At 44.7% G+C, this 22,092-nt stretch overlaps 1 protein-coding gene across 1 annotated transcript in view; it reads right to left on the bottom strand.

The window, feature by feature from the left end:
* Positions 1-20,612: 20,612 nt before the first annotated feature.
* The window catches only part of LOC120987176 (cartilage intermediate layer protein), a 46,533-nt gene continuing 45,053 nt past the window's right edge, over positions 20,613-22,092 (bottom strand). Inside the window, 5 exon segments of the mRNA XM_040415783.1 lie at positions 20,613-21,581; positions 21,583-21,641; positions 21,644-21,751; positions 21,754-21,900; positions 21,903-22,091. Of these exon segments, the coding sequence (XP_040271717.1) occupies positions 21,519-21,581; positions 21,583-21,641; positions 21,644-21,751; positions 21,754-21,900; positions 21,903-22,091 (566 nt within the window). The 3' untranslated portion in view covers positions 20,613-21,518.

Consider the following 22,092-nt stretch of genomic DNA (forward strand, 5'->3'; position numbering starts at 1 on the left):
AATTTTGCATTCTCTCAATTAGTGGTTTCTGCTGTATCAGGCCTACTTTAAATCTATCCCCAAAAGGGTATATAAGATTCAAGGTGCAGATAGGGTTATTCTCAATAACTTCACACACACGCTACAGTGCAATCCAAGTCTAATTCTGTGTGTAAACGTATACCTGTCACCCCAGCAGCCTAAAAAATAGGCTCAAATTTATATTCATCCAAATCTGTCATTATTGCTTTAGCTGGTCAAGTTTATTTAGTGTCCGTCAAAGCACAGTTTTTGTTCTGGTTGAAATACAATTCCCAATTTTTGCAATTCTCTAAATTAGTGGTTTCTGCTGTATCAGGCCTACTTTAAAATCTATCCCTAAAAGGGTATATTAGATCAAGGTGCTGATAGGGGTAATTCTCAATAACTTCACACACACGCTACTGTGCAGATCCAAGTCTAATTCTGTCCGTAAACGAATACCTGTCACCCCCGCGCCTAAATAATAGGCCTCAAATTTTATTCAGCTAAATCTGTCATTACTGCTGTGCCTGTACTTAGTGTAATACGGTACCTAAATAGATAGCCAGATAGTGTTAGGTGTCTGTAAAAAAAAGGCCTGAATTTGAATTCAATGCATTTGGGCCAAATAATTTTTTCTTATTGTGGTGAACTGGTAACAATGAGGAAAACATCTAGTAAGGGACGCGGACCATGGTCGTGGTGGTGTTAGTGGACCCTCTGGTGCTGGGAGAGGACGTGGCCGTTCTGCCACAGCCACACATCCTAGTGAACCAACTACCTCAGGTCCTAGTAGCCAGCAGAATTTACAGCGATATTTTGTGGGGCCCAATGCCGTTCTAAGGATGGTAAGGCCTGAGCAGGTACAGGCATTAGTCAATTGGGTGGCCGACAGTGGATCCAGCACATTCAAATTATCTCCCACCCAGTCTTCTGCAGAAAGCGCACAGTGGCGCATGGAAAACCAAGCCCATCAGTCTGTCACATCACCCCCATGCTATCAGGGAAACTGTCTGAGCCTCAAGTTATGCAGCAGTCTCTTATGCCTGTTTGAAGACTCTGCTGGCAGGGTTTCCCAAGGGCATCCACCTAGCCCTTCCCCATGGGTGGAAGAGATAGAATGCACTAACGCACAACCACTTATGTTTCCTGATGATGAGGACATGGAATACCACCTTAGCACGTCTCTGATGATGACGAAACACAGGTGCCAACTGCTGCGTCTTTCTGCAGTGTGCAGACTGAACAGGAGGTCAGGGGTCAAGACTGGGTGGAAGACGATGCAGGGGACGATGAGGTCCTAGACCCCACATGGAATGAAGGTCATGCCACAGACTTTCACAGTTCGGAGGAAGAGGCAGTGGTGAGACCGAGCCAACAGCGTAGCAAAAGAGGGAGCAGTGGGCAAAAGCAGAACACCCGCTGCCAAAAGACTCCGCCTGCTACTGACCGCCGCCATCTGGGACCGAGCACCCCAAAGGCAGCTTCAAGGAGTTCCCTGGAATGGCACTTCTTCAAACAATGTGCTGACGACAAGACCCGAGTGGTTTGCACGCTGTGCCATCAGAGCCTGAAGCGAGGCATTAACGTTCTGAACCTTAGCACAACCTGCATGACCAGGCACCTGCATGCAAAGCATGAACTGCAGTGGAGTAAACACCTTAAAAACAAGGAAGTCACTCAGGCTCCCCCTGCTACCTCTTCTGCTGCTGCCGCCTCGGCCTCTTCTGCAGCTGCCACCGCCTCGGCCTCTTCCTCCGCCTCTGGAGGAACGTTGGCACCTGCTGCCCAGCAAACATGGGATGTACCACCAACACCACCACCTGCGTCACCAAGCATCTCAACCATGTCACACGGCAGCGTTCAGCTCTCCATCTCACAAACATTTGAGAGAAAGCGTAAATTCCCACCTAGCCACCCTCGATCCCTGGCCCTGAATGCTAGCCTTTCTAAACTACTGGCCTATGAAATGCTGTCATTTAGGCTGGTGGACACAGACAGCTTCAAACAGCTCATGTCGCTTGCTGTCCCACAGTATGTTGTTCCCAGCCGGCACTACTTCTCCAAGAGAGCCGTGCCTTCCCTGCACAACCAAGAATCCGATAAAATCAAGTGTGCACTGCGCAACGCCATCTGTGGCAAGGTCCACCTAACCACAGATACGTGGACCAGTAAGCACGGCCAGGGACGCTATATCTCCCTAACTGCACACTGGGTAAATGTAGTGGCTGCTGGGCCCCAGGCGGAGAGCTGTTTGGCGCACGTCCTTCCGCCGCCAAGGATCGCAGGGCAACATTCTTTGCCTCCTGTCTCCTCCTCCTCCTACTCAGCTTCCTCCTCCTCTTCTTCCACCTGCTCATCCAGTCAGCCACACATCTTCACCACCAACTTCAGCACAGCCCGGGGTAAACTTCAGCAGGCCATTCTGAAACTCATATGTTTGGGGGACAGGCCCCACATCGCACAGGAGTTGTGGCGGGGTATAGAACAACAGACCGACGAGTGGTTGCTGCCGGTGAGCCTCAAGCCCACCCTGGTGGTGTGCGATAATGGGCGAAATCTCGTTGCAGCTCTGGGACTAGCCGGTTTGACGCACATCCCTTGCCTGGCGCATGTGCTGAATTTGGTGGTGCAGAAGTTCATTCGCAACTACCCCGATATGTCAGAGCTGCTGCATAAAGTGCGGGCCGTCTGTTCGGGCTTCTGGTGTTCACATCCTGCCGATGCTCGCCTGTCTGCGCTACAGCGGAACTTCGGCCTTCCCGCTCACCGCCTCATATGCGACGTGCCCACCAGGTGGAACTCCACCTTGCAGATGCTGGACAGACTGTGCGAGCAGCAGCAGGCCATAGTGGAGTTTCAGCTGCAGCACGCACGGGTCAGTCGCACTGCGGAACAGCACCACTTCACCACCAATGACTGGGCCTCCATGCGAGACCTGTGTGCCCTGTTGCGCTGTTTTGAGTACTCCACCAAAATGGCCAGTGGCGATGACGCCGTTATCAGCGTTACAATACCACTTCTATGTCTCCTTGAGAAAACACTTAGGGTGATGATGGAAGAGGAGGTGGCCCAGGAGGAGGAGGAGGAAGAGGGGTCATTTTTAGCACTTTCAGGCCAGTCTCTTCGAAGTGACTCAGAGGGAGGTTTTTTGCAACAGCAGAGGCCAGGTACAAATGTGGCCAGACAGGGCCCACTACTGGAGGACGAGGATGTGGAGGAGGTGGAGGAGGATGAGGATAAAGCATGTTCACAGCGGGGTGGCACCAAACGCAGCTCGGGCCCATCACTGGTGCGTGGCTGGGGGGAAACGCAGGACGATGACGATACGCCTCCCACAGAGGACAGCTTGTCCTTACCTCTGGGCAGCCTGGCACACATGAGCGACTACATGCTGCAGTGCCTGAGCAACGACAGCAGAGTTGCCCACATTTGAACATGTGCGGACTACTGGGTTGCCACCCTGCTGGATCCACGGTACAAAGACAATATGCCCACCTTACTTCCTGGACTGGAGCGTGATAGGAAGATGCGCGAGTACAAGCGCACGTTGGTAGACGCGCTACTGAGAGCATTCCCAAATGTCACAGGGGAACAAGTGGAAGCCAAAGGCGAAGGCAGAGGAGGAGCAAGAGGTCGCCAACGCAGCTGTGTCACGGCCAGCTCCTCTGAGGGCAGGGTTAGCATGGCAGAGATGTGGAAAAGTTTTGTCACCACGCCACAGCTAACTGCACCACCACCTGATACGGAACGTGTTAGCAGAAGGCAACATTTCACTAACATGGTGGAACAGTACCTGTGCACACCCCTCCACGTACTGACTGATGGTTCGGCCCCATTCAACTTCTGGGTCTCCAAATTGTCCATGTGGCCAGAGCTAGCCTTTTATGCCTTGGAGGTGCTGGCCTGCCCGGCGGCCAGCGTTTTGTCTGAACGTGTATTCAGCACGGCAGGGGGCGTCATTACAGACAAACGCAGCCGCCTGTCTACAACCAATGTGGACAAGCTGACGTTCATAAAAATGAACCAGGCATGGATCCCACAGGACCTGTCCATCCCTTGTGCAGATTAGACATTAACTACCTCCCCTTAACCATATATTATTGTACTCCAGGGCACTTCCTCATTCAATCCTATTTTTATTTTCATTTTACCATTATATTGCGGGGCAACCCAAAGTTGAATGAACCTCTCCTCTGTCTGGGTGCCGGGCCTAAAAATATCTGACAGTGGCCTGTTCCAGTGGTGGGTGACATGAAGCCTGATTCTCTGCTATGACATGAAGACAGATTCTCTGCTGACATGAAGCCAGATTCTCTGCTATGGGACCTCTCTCCTCTGCCTGCCTGGGTGCCTAGGCCTAAATATGTGACAATGGACTGTTCCAGTGGTGGGTGACGTGAAGCCTGATTCTCTGCTATGACATGAAGACTGATTCTCTGCTGACATGAAGCCTGAATCTCTGTTATGGGACCTCTCTCCTCTGTCTGGGTGCCGGGGCCTAAAAATATCTGACAGTGGCCTGTTCCAGTGGTGGGTGACATGAAGCCTGATTCTCTGCTATGACATGAAGACTGATTCTCTGCTGACATGAAGCCTGAATCTCTGTTATGGGACCTCTCTCCTCTGTCTGGGTGCCGGGGCCTAAAAATATCTGACAGTGGCCTGTTTCAGTGGTGGGTGACATGAAGCCTGATTCTCTGCTATGACATGAAGACTGATTCTCTGCTGACATGAAGCCTGAATCTCTGTTATGGGACCTCTCTCCTCTGTCTGGGTGCCGGGGCCTAAAAATATCTGACAGTGGCCTGTTCCAGTGGTGGGTGACATGAAGCCTGATTCTCTGCTATGACATGAAGACTGATTCTCTGCTGACATGAAGCCTGAATCTCTGTTATAGGACCTCTCTCCTCTGTCTGGGTGCCGGGGCCTAAAAATATCTGACAGTGGCCTGTTCCAGTGGTGGGTGACATGAAGCCTGATTCTCTGCTATGACATGAAGACTGATTCTCTGCTGACATGAAGCCTGAATCTCTGTTATGGGACCTCTCTCCTCTGTCTGGGTGCCGGGGCCTAAAAATATCTGACAGTGGCCTGTTCCAGTGGTGGGTGACATGAAGCCTGATTCTCTGCTATGACATGAAGACTGATTCTCTGCTGACATGAAGCCAGATTCTCTGCTGACATGAAGCCAGATTCTCTGCTATGGGACCTCTCTCCTCTGCCTGGGTGCCTGGGCCTAAATATGTGACAATGGACTGTTCCAGTGGTGGGTGACGTGAAGTCTGATTCTCTGCTATGACATGAAGACTGATTCTCTGCTGACATGAAGCCTGAATCTCTGTTATGGGACCTCTCTCCTCTGTCTGGGTGCCGGGGCCTAAAAATATCTGACAGTGGCCTGTTCCAGTGGTGGGTGACATGAAGCCTGATTCTCTGCTATGACATGAAGACTGATTCTCTGCTGACATGAAGCCTGAATCTCTGTTATGGGACCTCTCTCCTCTGTCTGGGTGCCGGGGGCCTAAAAATATCTGACAGTGGCCTGTTCCAGTGGTGGGTGACATGAAGCCTGATTCTCTGCTATGACATGAAGACTGATTCTCTGCTGACATGAAGCCTGAATCTCTGTTATGGGACCTCTCTCCTCTGTCTGGGTGCCGGGGCCTAAAAATATCTGACAGTGGCCTGTTCCAGTGGTGGGTGACATGAAGCCTGATTCTCTGCTATGACATGAAGACTGATTCTCTGCTGACATGAAGCCTGAATCTCTGTTATGGGACCTCTCTCCTCTGTCTGGGTGTCGGGGCCTAAAAATATGTGACAGTGGCCTGTTCCAGTGGTGGGTGACATGAAGCCTGATTCTCTGCTATGACATGAAGACTGATTCTCTGCTGACATGAAGCCAGATTATCTGCTCACATGAAGCCAGATTCTCTGCTATGGGACTTCTGTCCTCTGCCTGGGTGCCGGGGCCTAAATATGTGACAATGGACTGTTCCAGTGGTAGGTGACGTGAAGCCTGATTCTCTGCTATGACATGAAGACTGATTCTCTGCTGACATGAAGCCTGAATCTCTGTTATGGGACCTCTCTCCTCTGTCTGGGTGCTGGGGCCTAAAAATATCTGACAGTGGCCTGTTCCAGTGGTGGGTGACATGAAGCCTGATTCTCTGCTATGACATGAAAACTGATTCTCTGCTGACATGAAGCCAGATTCTCTGCTATGGGACCTCTCTCCTCTGCCTGGGTGCCTGGGCCTAAATATGTGACAATGGACTGTTCCAGTGGTGGGTGACATGAAGCCTGATTCTCTGCTATGACATGAAGACTGATTCTCTGCTGACATGAAGCCTGAATCTCTGTTATGGGACCTCTCTCCTCTGTCTGGGTGCCGGGGCCTAAAAATATCTGACAGTGGCCTGTTCCAGTGGTGGGTGACATGAAGCCTGATTCTCTGCTATGACATGAAGACTGATTCTCTGCTGACATGAAGCCAGATTCTCTGCTATGGGACCTCTGTCCTCTGCCTGGGTGCCTGGGCCTAAATATCTGACAATGGACTGTTCCAGTGGTGGGTGACGTGAAGCCTGATTCTCTGCTATGACATGAAGACTGATTCTCTGCTGACATGAAGCCTGAATCTCTGTTATGTGACCTCTCTCCTCTGTCTGGGTGCCGGGGCCTAAAAATATCTGACAGTGGCCTGTTCCAGTGGTGGGTGACATGAAGCCTGATTCTCTGCTATGACATGAAGACTGATTCTCTGCTGACATAAGCCTGAATCTCTGTTATGGGACCTCTCTCCTCTGTCTGGGTGTTGGGGCCTAAAAATATCTGACAGTGGCTGTTGGGCAATATACTCTCTTGCCTAACGTGTCCCTGACACATGATTTCGGTGATCAGCTTGAATTAAGTCTAACCGGTACCAGGAGAATGAATCAGATGATCACTGAAGACGTGTGTAGTTCTAATCCATTCTGGTTTATTCCACAGTTGGCAAACAGTTATAATAGAGGGGGTTGAGCTTCCTTGACATCCAATCATATGTTAGCATTAGTTTTCGACCTATGGTATCGATCACACATGAGCTCTGCATTAACATAATAGATGACTCATAGTAACAGCATTTGACCAATCAGGTATATACACATAGGCCAGCAGACAGTTGAGCCAGATGACCTTATATGGTTAGAAGGCTGTTCAAACTTACAAACTAAGGAATGTATGGATATTCTTGAAACAGCACAGGAAGTTTCACACATTCCATAAGGGGGAGGGAGGTTTTGTAGTGCAAAAACCAAATGTAATACACGTGGCTGAATGAGACAAAATGGAGTCACATATATCCCATCAGTGGCCTGTTCCAGTGGTGGGTGACGTGAAGCCTGATTCTCTGCTATGACATGAAGACTGATTCTGTGCTGACATGAAGCCTGAATCTCTGTTATGGGACCTCTCTCCTCTGTCTGGGTGCCGGGGCCTAAATTATATGACAATGGACTGTTCCAATGTTGGGTGACGTGAAGCATGATTCTCTGCTATGACATGAAGACTGATTCTCTGCTGACATGAAGCCTGAATCTCTGCTATGGGACCTCTCTCCTCTGCCTGGGTGCCTGGGCCTAAATATCTGACAATGGACTGTTCCAGTGGTGGGTGACGTGAAGCCTGATTCTCTGCTATGACATGAAGACTGATTCTCTGCTGACATGAAGCCAGACTCTCTGCTATGGGACCTCTCTCCTTTGCCTGGGTGCCTGGGCCTAAATATCTGACAATGGACTGTTCCAGTGGTGGGTGACGTGAAGCCTGATTCTCTGCTATGACATGAAGCCTGATTCTCTGCTATGACATGAAGACTGATTCTCTGCTGACATGAAGCCAGATTCTATGTTATGGGACCTCTCTCCTCTGCCTGGGTGCCGGGGCCTAAATATCTGACAATGGACTGTTCCAGTTTTGGGTGACGTGAAGCCTGATTCTCTGCTATTACATGAAGACTGATTTTCTGCTGACATGAAGACTGATTCTCTGCTATGGGACCTCTCTCCAATTGATATTGGTTAATTTTTATTTATTTTATTTTTATTTTAATTCATTTCCCTATCCACATTTGTTTGCAGGGGATTTAACTACATTTTGCTGCCTTTTGCAGCCCTCTAGCCCTTTCCTGGGCTGTTTTACAGCCTTTTTAGTGCCAAAAAGTTCGGGTCCCCTTTGACTTCAATGGGGTTCGGGACGAAGTTCGGGTCGGGTTCGGATCCCGAACCCGAACATTTCCGGGAAGTTCGGCCGAACTTCTCGAACCCGAACATCCAGGTGTTCGCTCAACTCTAATGGTGTTCTTTGGATTGAAGGCTTCTCCTTTCTTACGCCAAATGAAGGAAACATCATTGTGACCAAGCAATTAAATTTTTGTTTCATCTGACCATAACACAGAAGACCAGAAGTATTCTTCTTTGTCCAGATGAGCTTTTGCAAAGGCCAAGCTAGCTTTTGTGTGCCTGGTCTGCATCCGTGGAACCCAGTAGTGTTCAGTGTCCGTTGGATTGTCTGCCTTGAGACATTGCCACCAGTAGAGCCCAGATTCACCAGGATGGCCTTGGTGGGAATCCTTGGATTCTTTTTCACCTCTCTAACTATCCTCCTGGCCAGCACAGGTGTCACTTTTGGCTTCCGACCACATCCTCTGAGATTTTCCACAGTGCGGAACATCTTGTATTTTTTGCTCAAATATAAATAAAAGCTGAGAAATGTTTTTTTTTCCACAATAATGCCTCTTGTACATTGTCTTATTATCTTTTGAGAGACACCTATGTCATTTCCCGTAAAAAAAATTACTTGCTGGTTGAATAAAAGTAACTTTAAGTCAAAATTTGACAGGGGTATGAATAATTATGGGCAGCACTATATATATATGCACAAGCACTGTTGTTATTCACTTGGCTTGAGAAAGGTTCAGTGAGGGGACCGAAACGTCACTGCTGTGACATGTGTGAATAAAGACACATTTTTCATCATTTACAGAGGTGTGCCGTGGATTTTCATATTATATATATATATACTGTATATATATATATATATATATATATATATATGTATACTGAGCAAAAATATAAACGCAACACATTCGGTTTTGCTCTCATTTTGCATGAGCTGAACCCAAAGATCTGAAACATTTTCTACATACACAAAAGACCCATTACTCTCAAATATTTTTCACAAATCTGTCTAAATCTGTGTTAGTGAGAACTTCTCCTTTGCCGAGATAATCATGACAGGTGTGGCATATCAAAGTGCTGATTAGACAGCATGGATATTGCACAGGTGTGCCTTAGACTGCCCACAATAAAAGGCCACTCTGAAATGTGCACAGTTTTGCCTTACTGGGGAAGGGAAGGGGGTCAGAAAACCAGTCAGTATCTAGTGTGGCCACCATTTGCCTCATGCAGTGCAACACATCTCCGTCATATAGAGTTGATCAGGTTGTTGATTGTGGCCTGTGGAATGTTGGTCCACTCCTCTTCAATAGCTGTGCGAAGTTGCAGAATATTGGCAGGAACTGGAATGCGCTGTCGTATACGCCGATCCAGAGCATCCCAAACATGCTCAATGGGTGACATGTCCGGTGAGTATGCTGGCCAGGCAAGAACTGGGATGTTTTCAGCTTCCAATTATTGTGCACAAATCCTAGCAATATGGGGTCGTGCATTATCATGCTGCAACATGAGGTGATGGTCTTGGATGAATGGCATAACAATGGGCCTCAGATCTTGTCACAGTATCTCTGTGCATTCAAATTACCATCAATAAAATGCACCTGTTTCGTTGTCCATAGCATACGCCTGCCCATAACATAACCCCACTGCCACCATGGGCCACTCGATCCACAACATTGACATCAGCAAACCGCTCACATCCCACAACGCCACATACACACCGCTGTCTGCCATCTGCCCTGAACAGTGAAAACTGGGACTCATCCGTGAACAGAACGCCTCTCCGACGTGCCAGACGCCATCGAATGTGAGGAATTTGCCTACTCAAGTTGGTACAACGAAGATTGCAGTCAGGTCTAGATCCTGATGAGGATGACGAGCATGCAGATGAGCTTCCCTGAGATGGTTTCTGACAGTTTTGTGCAGAATACTTTGGTTATGCAAACCGATTGTTACTGCAACTGTCTGGGTGGCTGGTCTCAGATAATCATGGAGGTGAACATGCTGGATGTGGAGGTCCCTGGGCTGGTGTGGTTACACGTGGTCTGCGGTGGTGAGGCCGGTTGATGTACTGCAAAATTCTGCATGCCAATTGCACGCTCCCTCAAACATCTGTGGCATTGGTAGTAATAGGAAAATGAGAGAGCACTCATAAACTTGGCAACCAAATTGACATATGCAGAAAATATTTATTAAATCCCCATAAAATACAAGTAATAAAATTTATAAGAACAATGTAGCAATAATATACAACATTACAATCACATATATTGTGGTAGGATATAATCGATACTAATATTCGATAAAAGTATATTCGATAAAAATATTAGATAGATTAGAAATGGTAGAAAATTCAATGTTAGAGTATTCGATAGAATAGTTCATACCACTCAATAATAAATATCACACCAGAAACTTCAAGTATTGTCCAGATCTTATATATGCTGTTATTTGGGAAAGAGAAGGTATTTTCTTTCTAGAGCGCTATCCCAATTTGGGAACTGAATGTCACTGAAAATGTTGTAGGTGTATTCACTGGGAGCGCAATATGTTCATAAAGTGTCCACAGGAATCCTGATAATGTGAAAAGTCTCTTAAAGCATATCCTTTTAAGGTCGATATAAGGTTTGAATCGAGAATAAATCGATATTGGCTTACCGTCTAGCGTCTGCTGAATAAGACACAAAAATAATAAATAAAAAATCAAGGGCTGTATAGAATTATCTCCTGATTATGTGGGAGGATCCCTGGCCAACTGGAGTAGCTGAACAACAGGTGTCCGAGATTTGGGAAGCAATTAAGGAGTGGATAAAAATGGAGGCAGAGCAGGCAGACACTCGACCACTGAGGAAGGGAGAGTGAATCTACCCGAAACGCGTATGGTGAAACAAGTGATGTACCTGCATTGAAAAACCTCCAATAATACTGTATGGGCCATACAGAAGAAATTTCTACAGTAAAGGATATTTATTCTTACCTCGAAAGCTACACCGAAGGAAATTGCGGAACAGAGTGGCAACTCCCGCGATCTTTGGAACTCCCGCAAAATCTAAACCAGCATTGCTGTATGGAGCGATGAATAAGCCGGCAAATATTTAAAGCTCCATTGAAGCAATAGGGAGACAGCAGACGCTAGACGGTAAGCCTAATAATGATTTATTCTTCGATTCAAAAGCTTACATCGACCTTAAAAGGATATGCTATAAGAGACTTTTCACATTTCAGGATTCCTGTGGACACTTTATGAACATATTGCACTCCCAGTGAATACACCTACAACATTTTCAGTGACATTCAGTTTCCCATTGGGATAGAGCTCTAGAAGAAAATACCTTCTCTTTCCCAAATAACAGCATATATAAGATCTGGACAATACTTGAAGTTTCTGGTGTGATATACACTGCTCAAAAAAATAAAGGGAACGCTTAAACAACACAATGTAACTCCAAGTCAATCGCACTTCTGTGAAATCAAACTGTCCACTTAGGAAGCAACACTGAGTGACAATCAATTTCACATGCTGTTGTGCAAATGGGATAGACAACATGTGGAAATTATAGGCAATTAGCAAGACACCCCCCAATAAGGAGTGGTTCTGCAGTGGTGACCACAGACCACTCTCAGTTCCTATGCTTCCTGGCTGATGTTTTGGTCACTTTTTGAATGCTGGCGGTGCTTTCACTCTAGTGGTAGCATGAGACGGAGTCTAACAACCCACACAAGTGGCTCAGGTAGTGCAGCTTATCCAGGATGCACATCATTGCGAGCTGTGGCAAGAAGGTTTGCTGTGTCTGTCAGGCGTAGTGTCCAGAGCATGGAGGCGCTACCAGGAGGAAGGCCAGTACATCAGGAGACGTGGAGAGGCCGTAGGAGGGCAACAACCCAGCAGCAGGGACCGCTACCTGCGCCTTTGTGCAAGGAGGAACAGGAGGAGCACTGCCAGAGCCTGCAAAATGACCTCCAGCAGGCCACAAATGTGCATGTGTCTGCTCAATACGATCATAAACAGACTCCATGAGGGTGATATGAGGGCCCGACGTCCACAGGGGGGGGGTTGTGTTTACAGCCCAACACCGTGCAGGACGTTTTGCATTTTCCAGAGAAGACCAAGATTGGCAAATTCGCCACTGGCGCCCTGTGCTCTTCACAGATGAAAGCAGGTTCACAACTGAGCACATGTGACAGACGTGACAGAGTCTGGAGACGCCGTGGAGAACGTTCTGCTGCCTGCAACATCCTCCAGCATGACCGGTTTGGCATTGGTTCAGTAATGGTGTGGGGTGGCATTTCTTTGGAGGGCCGCAAAGGCCCTCCATGTGCTCGCCCAGATGTAGCCTGACTGCCATTAGGTACCGAGATGAGATCCTCAGACCCCTTGTGAGACATATGCTGGTGCGGTTGGCCCTGGGGTTCCTCCTAATGCAAGACAATGCTAGACTCATGTGGCTGAGTGTGTCAGCAGTTCCTGCAAGACGAAGGCATTGTGCTATGGACTGGCCCGCCCGTTCCCCAGACCTGAATCCAATTGAGCACATCTGGACATCATGTCTCGCTCTGTCCACCAACGTCACGTTGCACCACAGACTGTCCAGGAGTTGGGAGGAGATCCCTCAGGAAGACCGTCCGCCAACCTCATCAGGAGCATGCACAGCGTTGTAGGGAGGTCATACAGGCACGTGGAGGCCACACACACTACTGTGCCTCATTTTGACTTGTTTTAAGGACATTACATCAAAGTTGGATCAGCCTGTAGTGTGTTTTTCCACTTTAATTTTGAGTGTGACTTCCAAATCCAGACCTCCATGGGGTAAAAAATTTGATTTCCATTTTAAATTTTTGTGTGATTTTGTTGTCAGCACATTCAACAGTGTAAAGAACAAAGTATTTCTGATGAATATTTCATTAACTCAGATCTAGGATGTGTTATTTTGTGTTCCCTTTATTTTTTTGAGCAGTGTATATTATTGAGTGGTATTGAATATTCTATCGAATACTCTATACAATGAATTTTCTACTATTCAATCTATCTAATATTTTTATCGAATATACTTTTATCGAATATAGTATCGATTATATCTACCACAATATATGTGATTGTAATGTTGTATATTATTGCTACATTGTTCTTATAAATTTTATTACTTGTATTTATGGGGATTTAATAAATATTTTCTGCATATGTCAATTTGGTTGCCAAGTGTATGAGTGCTCGCTCATTTTCCTATTACTACATTTGCTTTTTATGAGAGGGGTGGGGTGATCCCTCTATATGAGCTTGCAGCACCATAACCTTAACTACTTGCTAGTGAGCCACCACAACCTACCACTATTTATCTGTGCATTGTGCTGTGTGATTTTCAATGCCTTTGGTGTGCGCTGGGACACTTATGCCATGCTTGCTGCTGCCTGTGGCAACGTGTTGCTGTTTCAGCATGCGGGGGCAGTGTCACATGCCTTTGTGGTGTGTGCCGTTACATGGTTGCCTAGCATGTTGTTGCCTGCGGCAACGTGTAGCTTTTTATGCTGGTGTGTGCACTTCCCCTGTCAGTTGTTTCCTCCTCTGTCCGGTGCTGGAAGGGGTTAACCACCTTATTGGGTGTGGGTCTTCTGCAATGTTATCCCAGGTGTCCTCCTTCCTTAATGTCCCTATTTGTATGGAGTGGGTTTGTTTAGGGTGTTGTATATCTAGTTTGGTGTTACAATGTCTGGTGGTGTTTGGTGTCCAGCATGTTTACTAGACCATTCCTCTGTCTCATGTTATTGCAGCTATGGGTGTCCTGGGTTCCTGTGGTGGTTTGTGGTGTGTGCTGTGTCCTTTAATGTTGGTGTGGACAGCAGCACTAGTGCACGGGTTCCAGTCAGTGTGTTATTGGTTTCCGCTTACCTGCCATCTCCATATGCTGTATGTGTTCCCCTCTCCTTGCAGCCTGGCCTCAGATAGGAGTCTCCTGTTCCTCCATTACTGGGATGAACAGGTCGTCTCTTCCCTGCTCCTTGGTGAAGGATTACCATGGTGACTTAGGGTCTCTAGGAATCCTGAGTATGAGTCGTCTTACCATCAGGGTCCGCCTCATACGGTGAGGAGTCAGGGGGAGGACTAGGGAACGCGGTAGGAGGTGACATGCTCCCTTATTACTCAGTTTTGGCCAGGCTGATACCCCTTTTACCCTCTGACACCGCACGGTGGGGGTTTTCCCCCTCTCCCCCGCCGTGACAGTGATCAACTGCACATTTCAGAGTGTCCTTTTATTGTGGGCAGTCTAAGGCACACCTGTGCAATATTCATGCTGTCTAATCAGCAACTTGATATGCCACACCTGTCAGGTGGGATGGATATCTCGGCAAAGAGAATTGCTCACTAACACAGATTTAGACCGATTTGTGAACAATATTTTAGAGTAATGGGTCTTTTGTGTATGTAGAAAATATTTCACATCTTGAGTTCCGCTCATGCAAAATGGGGAGCAAAACGAATGTGTTGCGTTTATATTTTTTCTCAGTATATATATATATATTTATATCTATATATATTATATATACTTTATTCACATTCTGCTCGAGAAATAAAACTTTTAAAATGAAGGGAGGAAGTTGTGTAAATGTCATTCAGAAGGCAAACTCATGAGGCAACCTTTAGAGAGCATTACTCAAATATTTTTCCCATTACCAGAATGTCTCTTTTACGTTACTCCTTGTTGCACTGTCACTATATTCTGCTATGGAAAATCCACAAAGACACTGTCCTGTGGAGAGGAATATATATGTTTTATTACATTAAAAATCGTAATCCTGCTCTAGTGGAAACATCAATGATCTGGGATTCTCATGAGTATTAGGCCTCTTGCAACACAAACATATTTTCATTCCGTTTCCGTTCCGTTTTATTTGCGACCATATACGGAACCATTCATTTCAATGGTCTGCAAAAAAAACGGAAGGTACTGCCGTGTGCATTCCGTTTCTGTATTTCCATTCGCTAAGAAATAGATGTCCTATTATTGTCCGCATTATGGACAAGGCTATTACTATTCTATTAGGGGCCATGCTGTTCCGTTCGTATTTATTGCTGATCCGTTTTTGTGGACCCCAAAATACATACGGTCGTGTGCATGAGGCCTTACTATTCTGAGATGGCCACAGGCAAACAAACCCTGAAAGCTGTCAATTTAGACAGGCAATAGTGTTGAGCGCGAATATTTGAATTGCGAACTTTAATCGCGAATATCGCCACTCAGAGAATACGCGAATATTAAGAATATAGTGCTATAGATTCGTATTGGGGAATAGTGTTAATCGCGAATATTATAATCGTGAATATCGGGCACTTAGCAACATCCTACAAACCAATAGGAAAGTTGCCTAGCCCCTTAGTGTTGATCGTGAATATTCTAATTGCAAAATTTTATTGGCGAATATATTACATTGCCGATTTTTGCAATCAAGTAAATAATGACTGAGATCACAAATTCTCGAATTTGCTAATTTATGTCACTAACAGGCAATAGGTAATGCATTTAATCTAATTTGTGCATCTCTCACTTCTTAATGGAATGCAGTCCCATGACCCCGTCCACTCTTCTGCAGCGTCCTGTGACCTTACGGTCCATTTCTCTTCCAGCCTGGTCTTCCACTTTCTGTTTCTCCTATAGAGTGATTGCCCATCTAATTAGCACTGGTGGGGAGACAACGTAGCCCTACAATCCTCTGCATCTTCAGTAGCAAAACGGCAAAATTCTGGCGGATGCATAACAATGTACAAGGCTAGTGTAACGCATCACTTTGTAATTATTTCTACCAGTGACTGTTAGGACAACAGTAACCTGATTGTGTGAGGTGTAAAGGTTATAAAGGATAGACCGTATCCCATGTTAGAGAGCATCTCATTCTCCTATGCTACCGAAATGAAAATATAAAATCCATGAACTGAATGGGAGCTGAGCTGCAGGAAACCCAGAACGGGCACTACGTTTTAACAGAGCTGTTTCTTATGGCTCTGTTAACAGTGCTACTCCCAGCGCCAGAGACTTTTGGTAACAGCTGGTAGCTGTCTCCGATGGGAATGACTAGAGATGAGCGAATTTCTAAAAAAATTCGGTTCGATCCGAATTTATTTGCGGGCAAATTACGTTAAAAACGGCTATTTCCTGGCTGCAGAGAGCCTTTATAGTGGTGTAGAACACTGTGCCTTGCAGTAACATGCTGTGGTAGTGAAAAAAATACTGTGAGTCGAGTATGACATGCAGACAGTGGCGTCGCTCTTAAATCACTGCACACTTCACTTATTGGGGCAGGTTACGGGACCAAAACTAACCAAATAACTCAACTCAGCCTTATAGGTCAATGTTAGAGTAAAGAAGAAGCGCACTCCTTTCACACCCGTCTCAGTGTTGTATTAATAAGTACCATTACTTCTTTGAAGAATTTAGGAGTGCTTCCGTTTTTTTATATCCGTTTTTGCACCCAACTAATCCATATACCATTAAGGGCACCCCAACTTGGAACCCCAATACCAGTGTGTGCCCCAAGGGAAGAAAAGGTGCACCTGCAGTCACTACATGGTCCTAGGGAGCACTAGAGTGGAGAGTGCAACTGTGGTATGTCAGTTTTTAACCACCCTCAGAGACAATTACAACACCATTCTCCACACTCTCCTCCCTGGGCCACTGCATTTCTAGGTCCCAATGGCAAACCTACAGTGTGCCATTTAAAATACTGGAGTCTTCATAGGAGACAGATAGGTCCTTTATCCCTCTATCATACCAGAGCCAGAGGATGACTGCAACTTTTGCACAACCTAAAACTTAGGCTTGTGTTAAGAATGGTTATTTTTATATATATATATATATATATATATATATATATATATATATATACAGTACAGACCAAAGTTTGGACACACCTTCTCATTCAAAAGAGTTTTTCTTTATTTTCATGACTATGAAGGCTTCAAAACTATGAATTAACACATGTGGAATTATATACATAACAAACAAGTGTAAAACAACTGAAAATATGTTATATTCTAGGTTCTTCAAAGTAGCCACCTTTTGCTTTGATTACTGCTTTGCACACTCTTGGCATTCTCTTGAGTGAGCTTCAAGAGGTAGTCCCCTGAAATGGTCTTCCAACTGTCTTGAAGGAGTTCCCAGAGAGCTTAGCAATTGTTGGGCCCTTTTGCCTTCACTCTGCGGTCCAGCTCACCCCAAACCATCTCGATTGGGGTTCAGGTCCGGTGACTGTGGAGGCCAGGCCATCTGGCGCAGCACCCCACTCTACTCTCCTTCATGGTCAAATAGCCCTTTCTTTCAAAGTTTTCCCAATTTTTCGACTGACTGACCTTCATTTCTTAAAGTAATGATGGCCACTCTTCGTTTTTCTTTACTTAGTTGCTTTTTTCTTGCCATAATACAAATTCCTAAACAGTCTATTCAGTAGGACTATCAGCTGTGTATCCACCTGACTTCTCCTCAAACGCAACTGATGGTCCCAACCCCATTTATAAGGCTAGAAATCCACTTATTAAACCTGACAAAGGCACACCTGTGAAGTGAAAACCATTTCAGGGGACTACCTCTTGAAGCTCATCAAGAGAATGCCAAGAGTGTGCAAAGCAGTAATCAAAGCAAAAGGTGGCTACTTTGAAGAACCTAGACATGACATATTTTCAGGTTGTTTTACACTTGTTTGCTGTGTATATCATTCCAAATGTGTAATTCATAGTTTTGATGCCTTCATAGTCATGAAAATAAAGAAAACTCTTTGAATGAGAAGGTGTGTCCAAACTTTTGGTCTGTACTGTATATATATATATTTTTTTATATACAGTACAGACCAAAAAGTTTGGACACACCTTCTCATTCAAAGAGTTTTCTTTTTTTTCATAACTATGGAAGGCATCAAAACTATGAATTAACACATGTGGAATTATATACATAACAAACAAGTGTGAAACAACTGAAAATATGTCATATTCTAGGTTCTTCAAGTAGCCACCTTTTGCTTTGATTACTGCTTTGCACACTCTTGGCATTCTCTTGATGAGCTTCAAGAGGTAGTCCCCTGAAATGGTCTTCCAACAGTCTTAAAGGAGTTCCCAGAGATGCTTAGCACTTTTGGCCCTTTTGCCTTCACTCTGCGGTCCAGCTCACCCCATACCATCTCGATTGGGTTCAGGTCCGGTGACTGTGGAGGCCAGGTCATCTGCGCAGCACCCCATCACTCTCCTTCATGGTCAAATAGCCCTTACTTTCAAAGTTTTCCCTAATTTTTCGGCTGACTGACTGACCTTCATCTCTTAAAGTAATATGACCACTCGTTTTTCTTTACTAGCTGCTTTTTTCTTGCATAATACAAAATCTAACAGTCATATTCAGTAGGGGACTATCAGCTGTGTATCCTCACCTGACTTCTCCTCAAACGCAACTGATGGTCCCAACCCCATTTATAAGGCATGAAATCCCACTTATTAAACCTACAGGGCACACCTGTGAAGTGAAAACCATTTCAGGGGACTACCTCTTGAACTCATCAAGAGAATGCCAAGAGTGTGCAAAGCAGTAATCAAAGCAAAAGATGGCTACTTTGAAGAACCTAGAATATGACATATTTTCAGTTGTTTCACACTTGTTTGTTATGAATATAATTCCACATGTGTTAATTCATAGTTTGATGCCTTCATTGGGAATCTCTACAATTTTCATAGTCATAAAAATAAAGAAAACTCTTTGAATGAGAAGGTGTGTCCAAATTTTGGTCTGTACTGTATATATATTATATTAACATTAACATTATAGCTACAGAAGTGTATTTTACCATTGTTCTCGCCAAAACTCTTATATGGCACAATATTTGAAAATGGTTTGACTTCCACACACTAACTCGTCTTTAGTCAGGATTTATTTATTACTTTCCTGTTTTAATAATTACAGTAACATTTTACTAGCCTCCACATTATCCAGTAAAGGCAAAAAAAAAAAAAAGATTCAGTCAGGTACAATTACAAGAAATAATAAAAAAGAAAATAAATAAAATGCTATTTACATTTTCAAGTACAGTATTACAGATTAAAAATTTAATGTGAATAATTTTCCACAGGGGAACAGCCAATTCAAGAAAGGAAGCAACCAATATGCACAACTGAACTGATAGCCATAGCACATTTTCAGTGAACATTGATTGAAACCATGTTTCCTACTCATTAATGTTGGCAAATAGCCACTCCACTCCCGAGGCTGTGGCCAGAACTTGCTCTGCTCGTTGTAAAGTCAGTTTAATTTCAAATCAGTGGGTAAAAGAAAATAGCTTTGTTTTATATGGGAATATTATAGAAACATTTTTGATACATTTGTTTGGAAAAGTAACTTAAAGGGGTTTTCTGGTTTGCATCAACATCCTTTTAAATAATCATTTATGAAGGTGGCTGTAATTGTTTATTTTACCTTTATTGCTCCTATCTCCCGTTCTGGGCTGTGGTCACATGACCTTGTCCATGCAGCTCTTTCTTATTTCCTTATTCATGTCCAGGCAGGGGCAGTGATAAGGGGGAGTGTCTATGTAACTAGCTGGGTGGAGGAGGTATAAACTAATTGGGTGTTGTTAGGGGAAGTGATAGGTGAGTGTTTATGTAACTGGGTGGGAGGAGGCTATAAACTAGCTGGATGTTAGAGGCCAGTGATAGGGAGTGTCTATGTAACTAGCTGGGTGGGAGGAGCTATAAACTGGGTGTTAGAGGAAGTGATAGGTGAGTGTCTATGTAACTGGGTGGGAGGAGCTATAAACTAGTTGGGTGTTTAGGGGAAGTGTCTATGTAACTAGCTGGGTGGGAGGAGCTATAAACTAGCTGGGTGTTAGGGCAGTGGATAGGGGAGTGTCTATGTAACTAGTGGGTGGAGGAGCCATAAACTAGCTGGGTGTTGTTAGGGGCAGTGATAGGGTAGTGTCTATGTAACTAGCTGGTGGGAGGAGGTATAAACTAGCTGGGTCTTGTTAGGGGCAGTGATAGGGAAGTGTCTATGTAACTAGCTGGTGGGAGAGGTATAAACTAGGCTGGGTGTTGTTAGGGGCAGTGATAGGGTAGTGTCTATGTAACTAGCTGGTGGGAGGAGCTATAAACTAGCTGGGTATTGTTAGGGACGATGCTGGAGCTGTGGCAGAGAAAAGACAAGTGTGGGTTTGGTCGGATACAGCAACAGGGAAATTCTACATACAGGATGGAAACAAACCAGAGGGATAAGCTTATATGGTTAGAAAAGATCAGGAGAGTCCAAATTGTAAAGAAAAGCATGGGGACGATGTACATGAGATAATAACTGCATGTGTATATCTGTTTAAAGCCATAGTGATAGTAGAAAACTCCTTTAAAGATTTTAGTAAAATAATTATGTACATTGTACAATACTGCATTTATCAGAGCATATGTGACCTTTTGCTCTGGGTTCTGGAATCTGAATATACAGTCTCTAGAACACTTGGTCTCCTTAATAGTTTGTATGGATTTTGCCTTAGGATTACGGTAAAATATTTTGGATGTAATTTAGGTCAGTTGTAAGAAGATTAGTCACATTCTAGTTCTGGTTCCACTTTAATCTTTAGTGGGACTCACATCTGGAAAAATATTATTGCTTTGTACTAGTGGTGGGAAATAAATTATACATTATTTTATCAGTTCCCAATGGAGGAGGCAGTTTTTGAATGCTAAAAGATACAAATCAAAGGATGACAGAAGAAAGGAAGCCATTAAATCTGATCCACAAGTCAGATGAAATAAGCATTAAGTAGGCAAAACGCAAGTGTACATTCATTATTTTTCAGCATAATTGATTAAAAGAAAAAAAAAGAAGGCAATATTCCAAAAACGATGGAGTTTGTAAAAGATAGGAGATACTTCTGTTGATTTTGTATCTTAGCTGTTGGCTGCAATTTATTAGGATATTCTCATTGTTTAATTTTTCTTCTAAATTAAAAATGTTTGATTATGTAGTAAATTAAGCTATAATTCTGTACATCACACCTTGGCAAATGAGTCTGGAATTTTCCTGAAAACTCTCTTATAGCCATGAAGTAAAGGAGTGTAGTAGAAGCCTGTGCTGGCTTTTGTTCTGTTCTTACTGATCTGAACTGGCGCTGTCTTGTTGTTAAAAGAGAGGTTATTCTGACTGTTGACCTGTTTCTACTACTTTCTCTTTGTTTGCCTTGCATTTCTGCCTCCCTGTCTAGATGCACTTTGATGCAGCCTAGTCCATTCCCACGAAAGACACTTTGCTGCCAACATCCTGATCCAAACAGTAAAAGAAAGGGCTACCCTACATTACTCTTCATCACCCTCGAAGTCCCATCAGATGAGCCATCAAAGCACCTACCAAAGGGCAATCTCTTAGCTTGTTTTTGGATCCTGATCAGTAACTGTATAAATGCCATATTATGTCCAAGTGGGTCAAGAGGAGCAAGCATAGTATACTCATTGGTGTCATTGTTAACTGCCATTGGAAGATGATTGACAAGATATTCATGAAGCATGCTGTTTATGGATACCTCCGACAGCTTCCTTGAGGGACAATCTTCACGAGTGTACGATCTACCCTGTCTTGATCATACAGCATACCACTACATTTAAATTCCACACATGCTGTAGAGAGATTAGATTCTTCCAAGTCTCTGGTACTCCGTACATCTCGAATTCATAGAGTTGGCCAACTGTTTGTGGATGTGTGCCACCCATATTTCGAGACCTTACAATAATTTCCTGAGGCCCAACAATTTTAACTTTCATATAACAAGCTCTGTATTCCATTTGGGGGGGGGGGGGGAAGGGCGGGGGGGGGGGGGCTTGGCACCAGGCTAAGTAATCTGCAGTCCAGCTCATTGGGTCACT

Source organism: Bufo bufo, chromosome 1 (assembly GCF_905171765.1).
Source record: "Bufo bufo chromosome 1, aBufBuf1.1, whole genome shotgun sequence".
Lineage (NCBI taxonomy): Eukaryota > Metazoa > Chordata > Amphibia > Anura > Bufonidae > Bufo > Bufo bufo.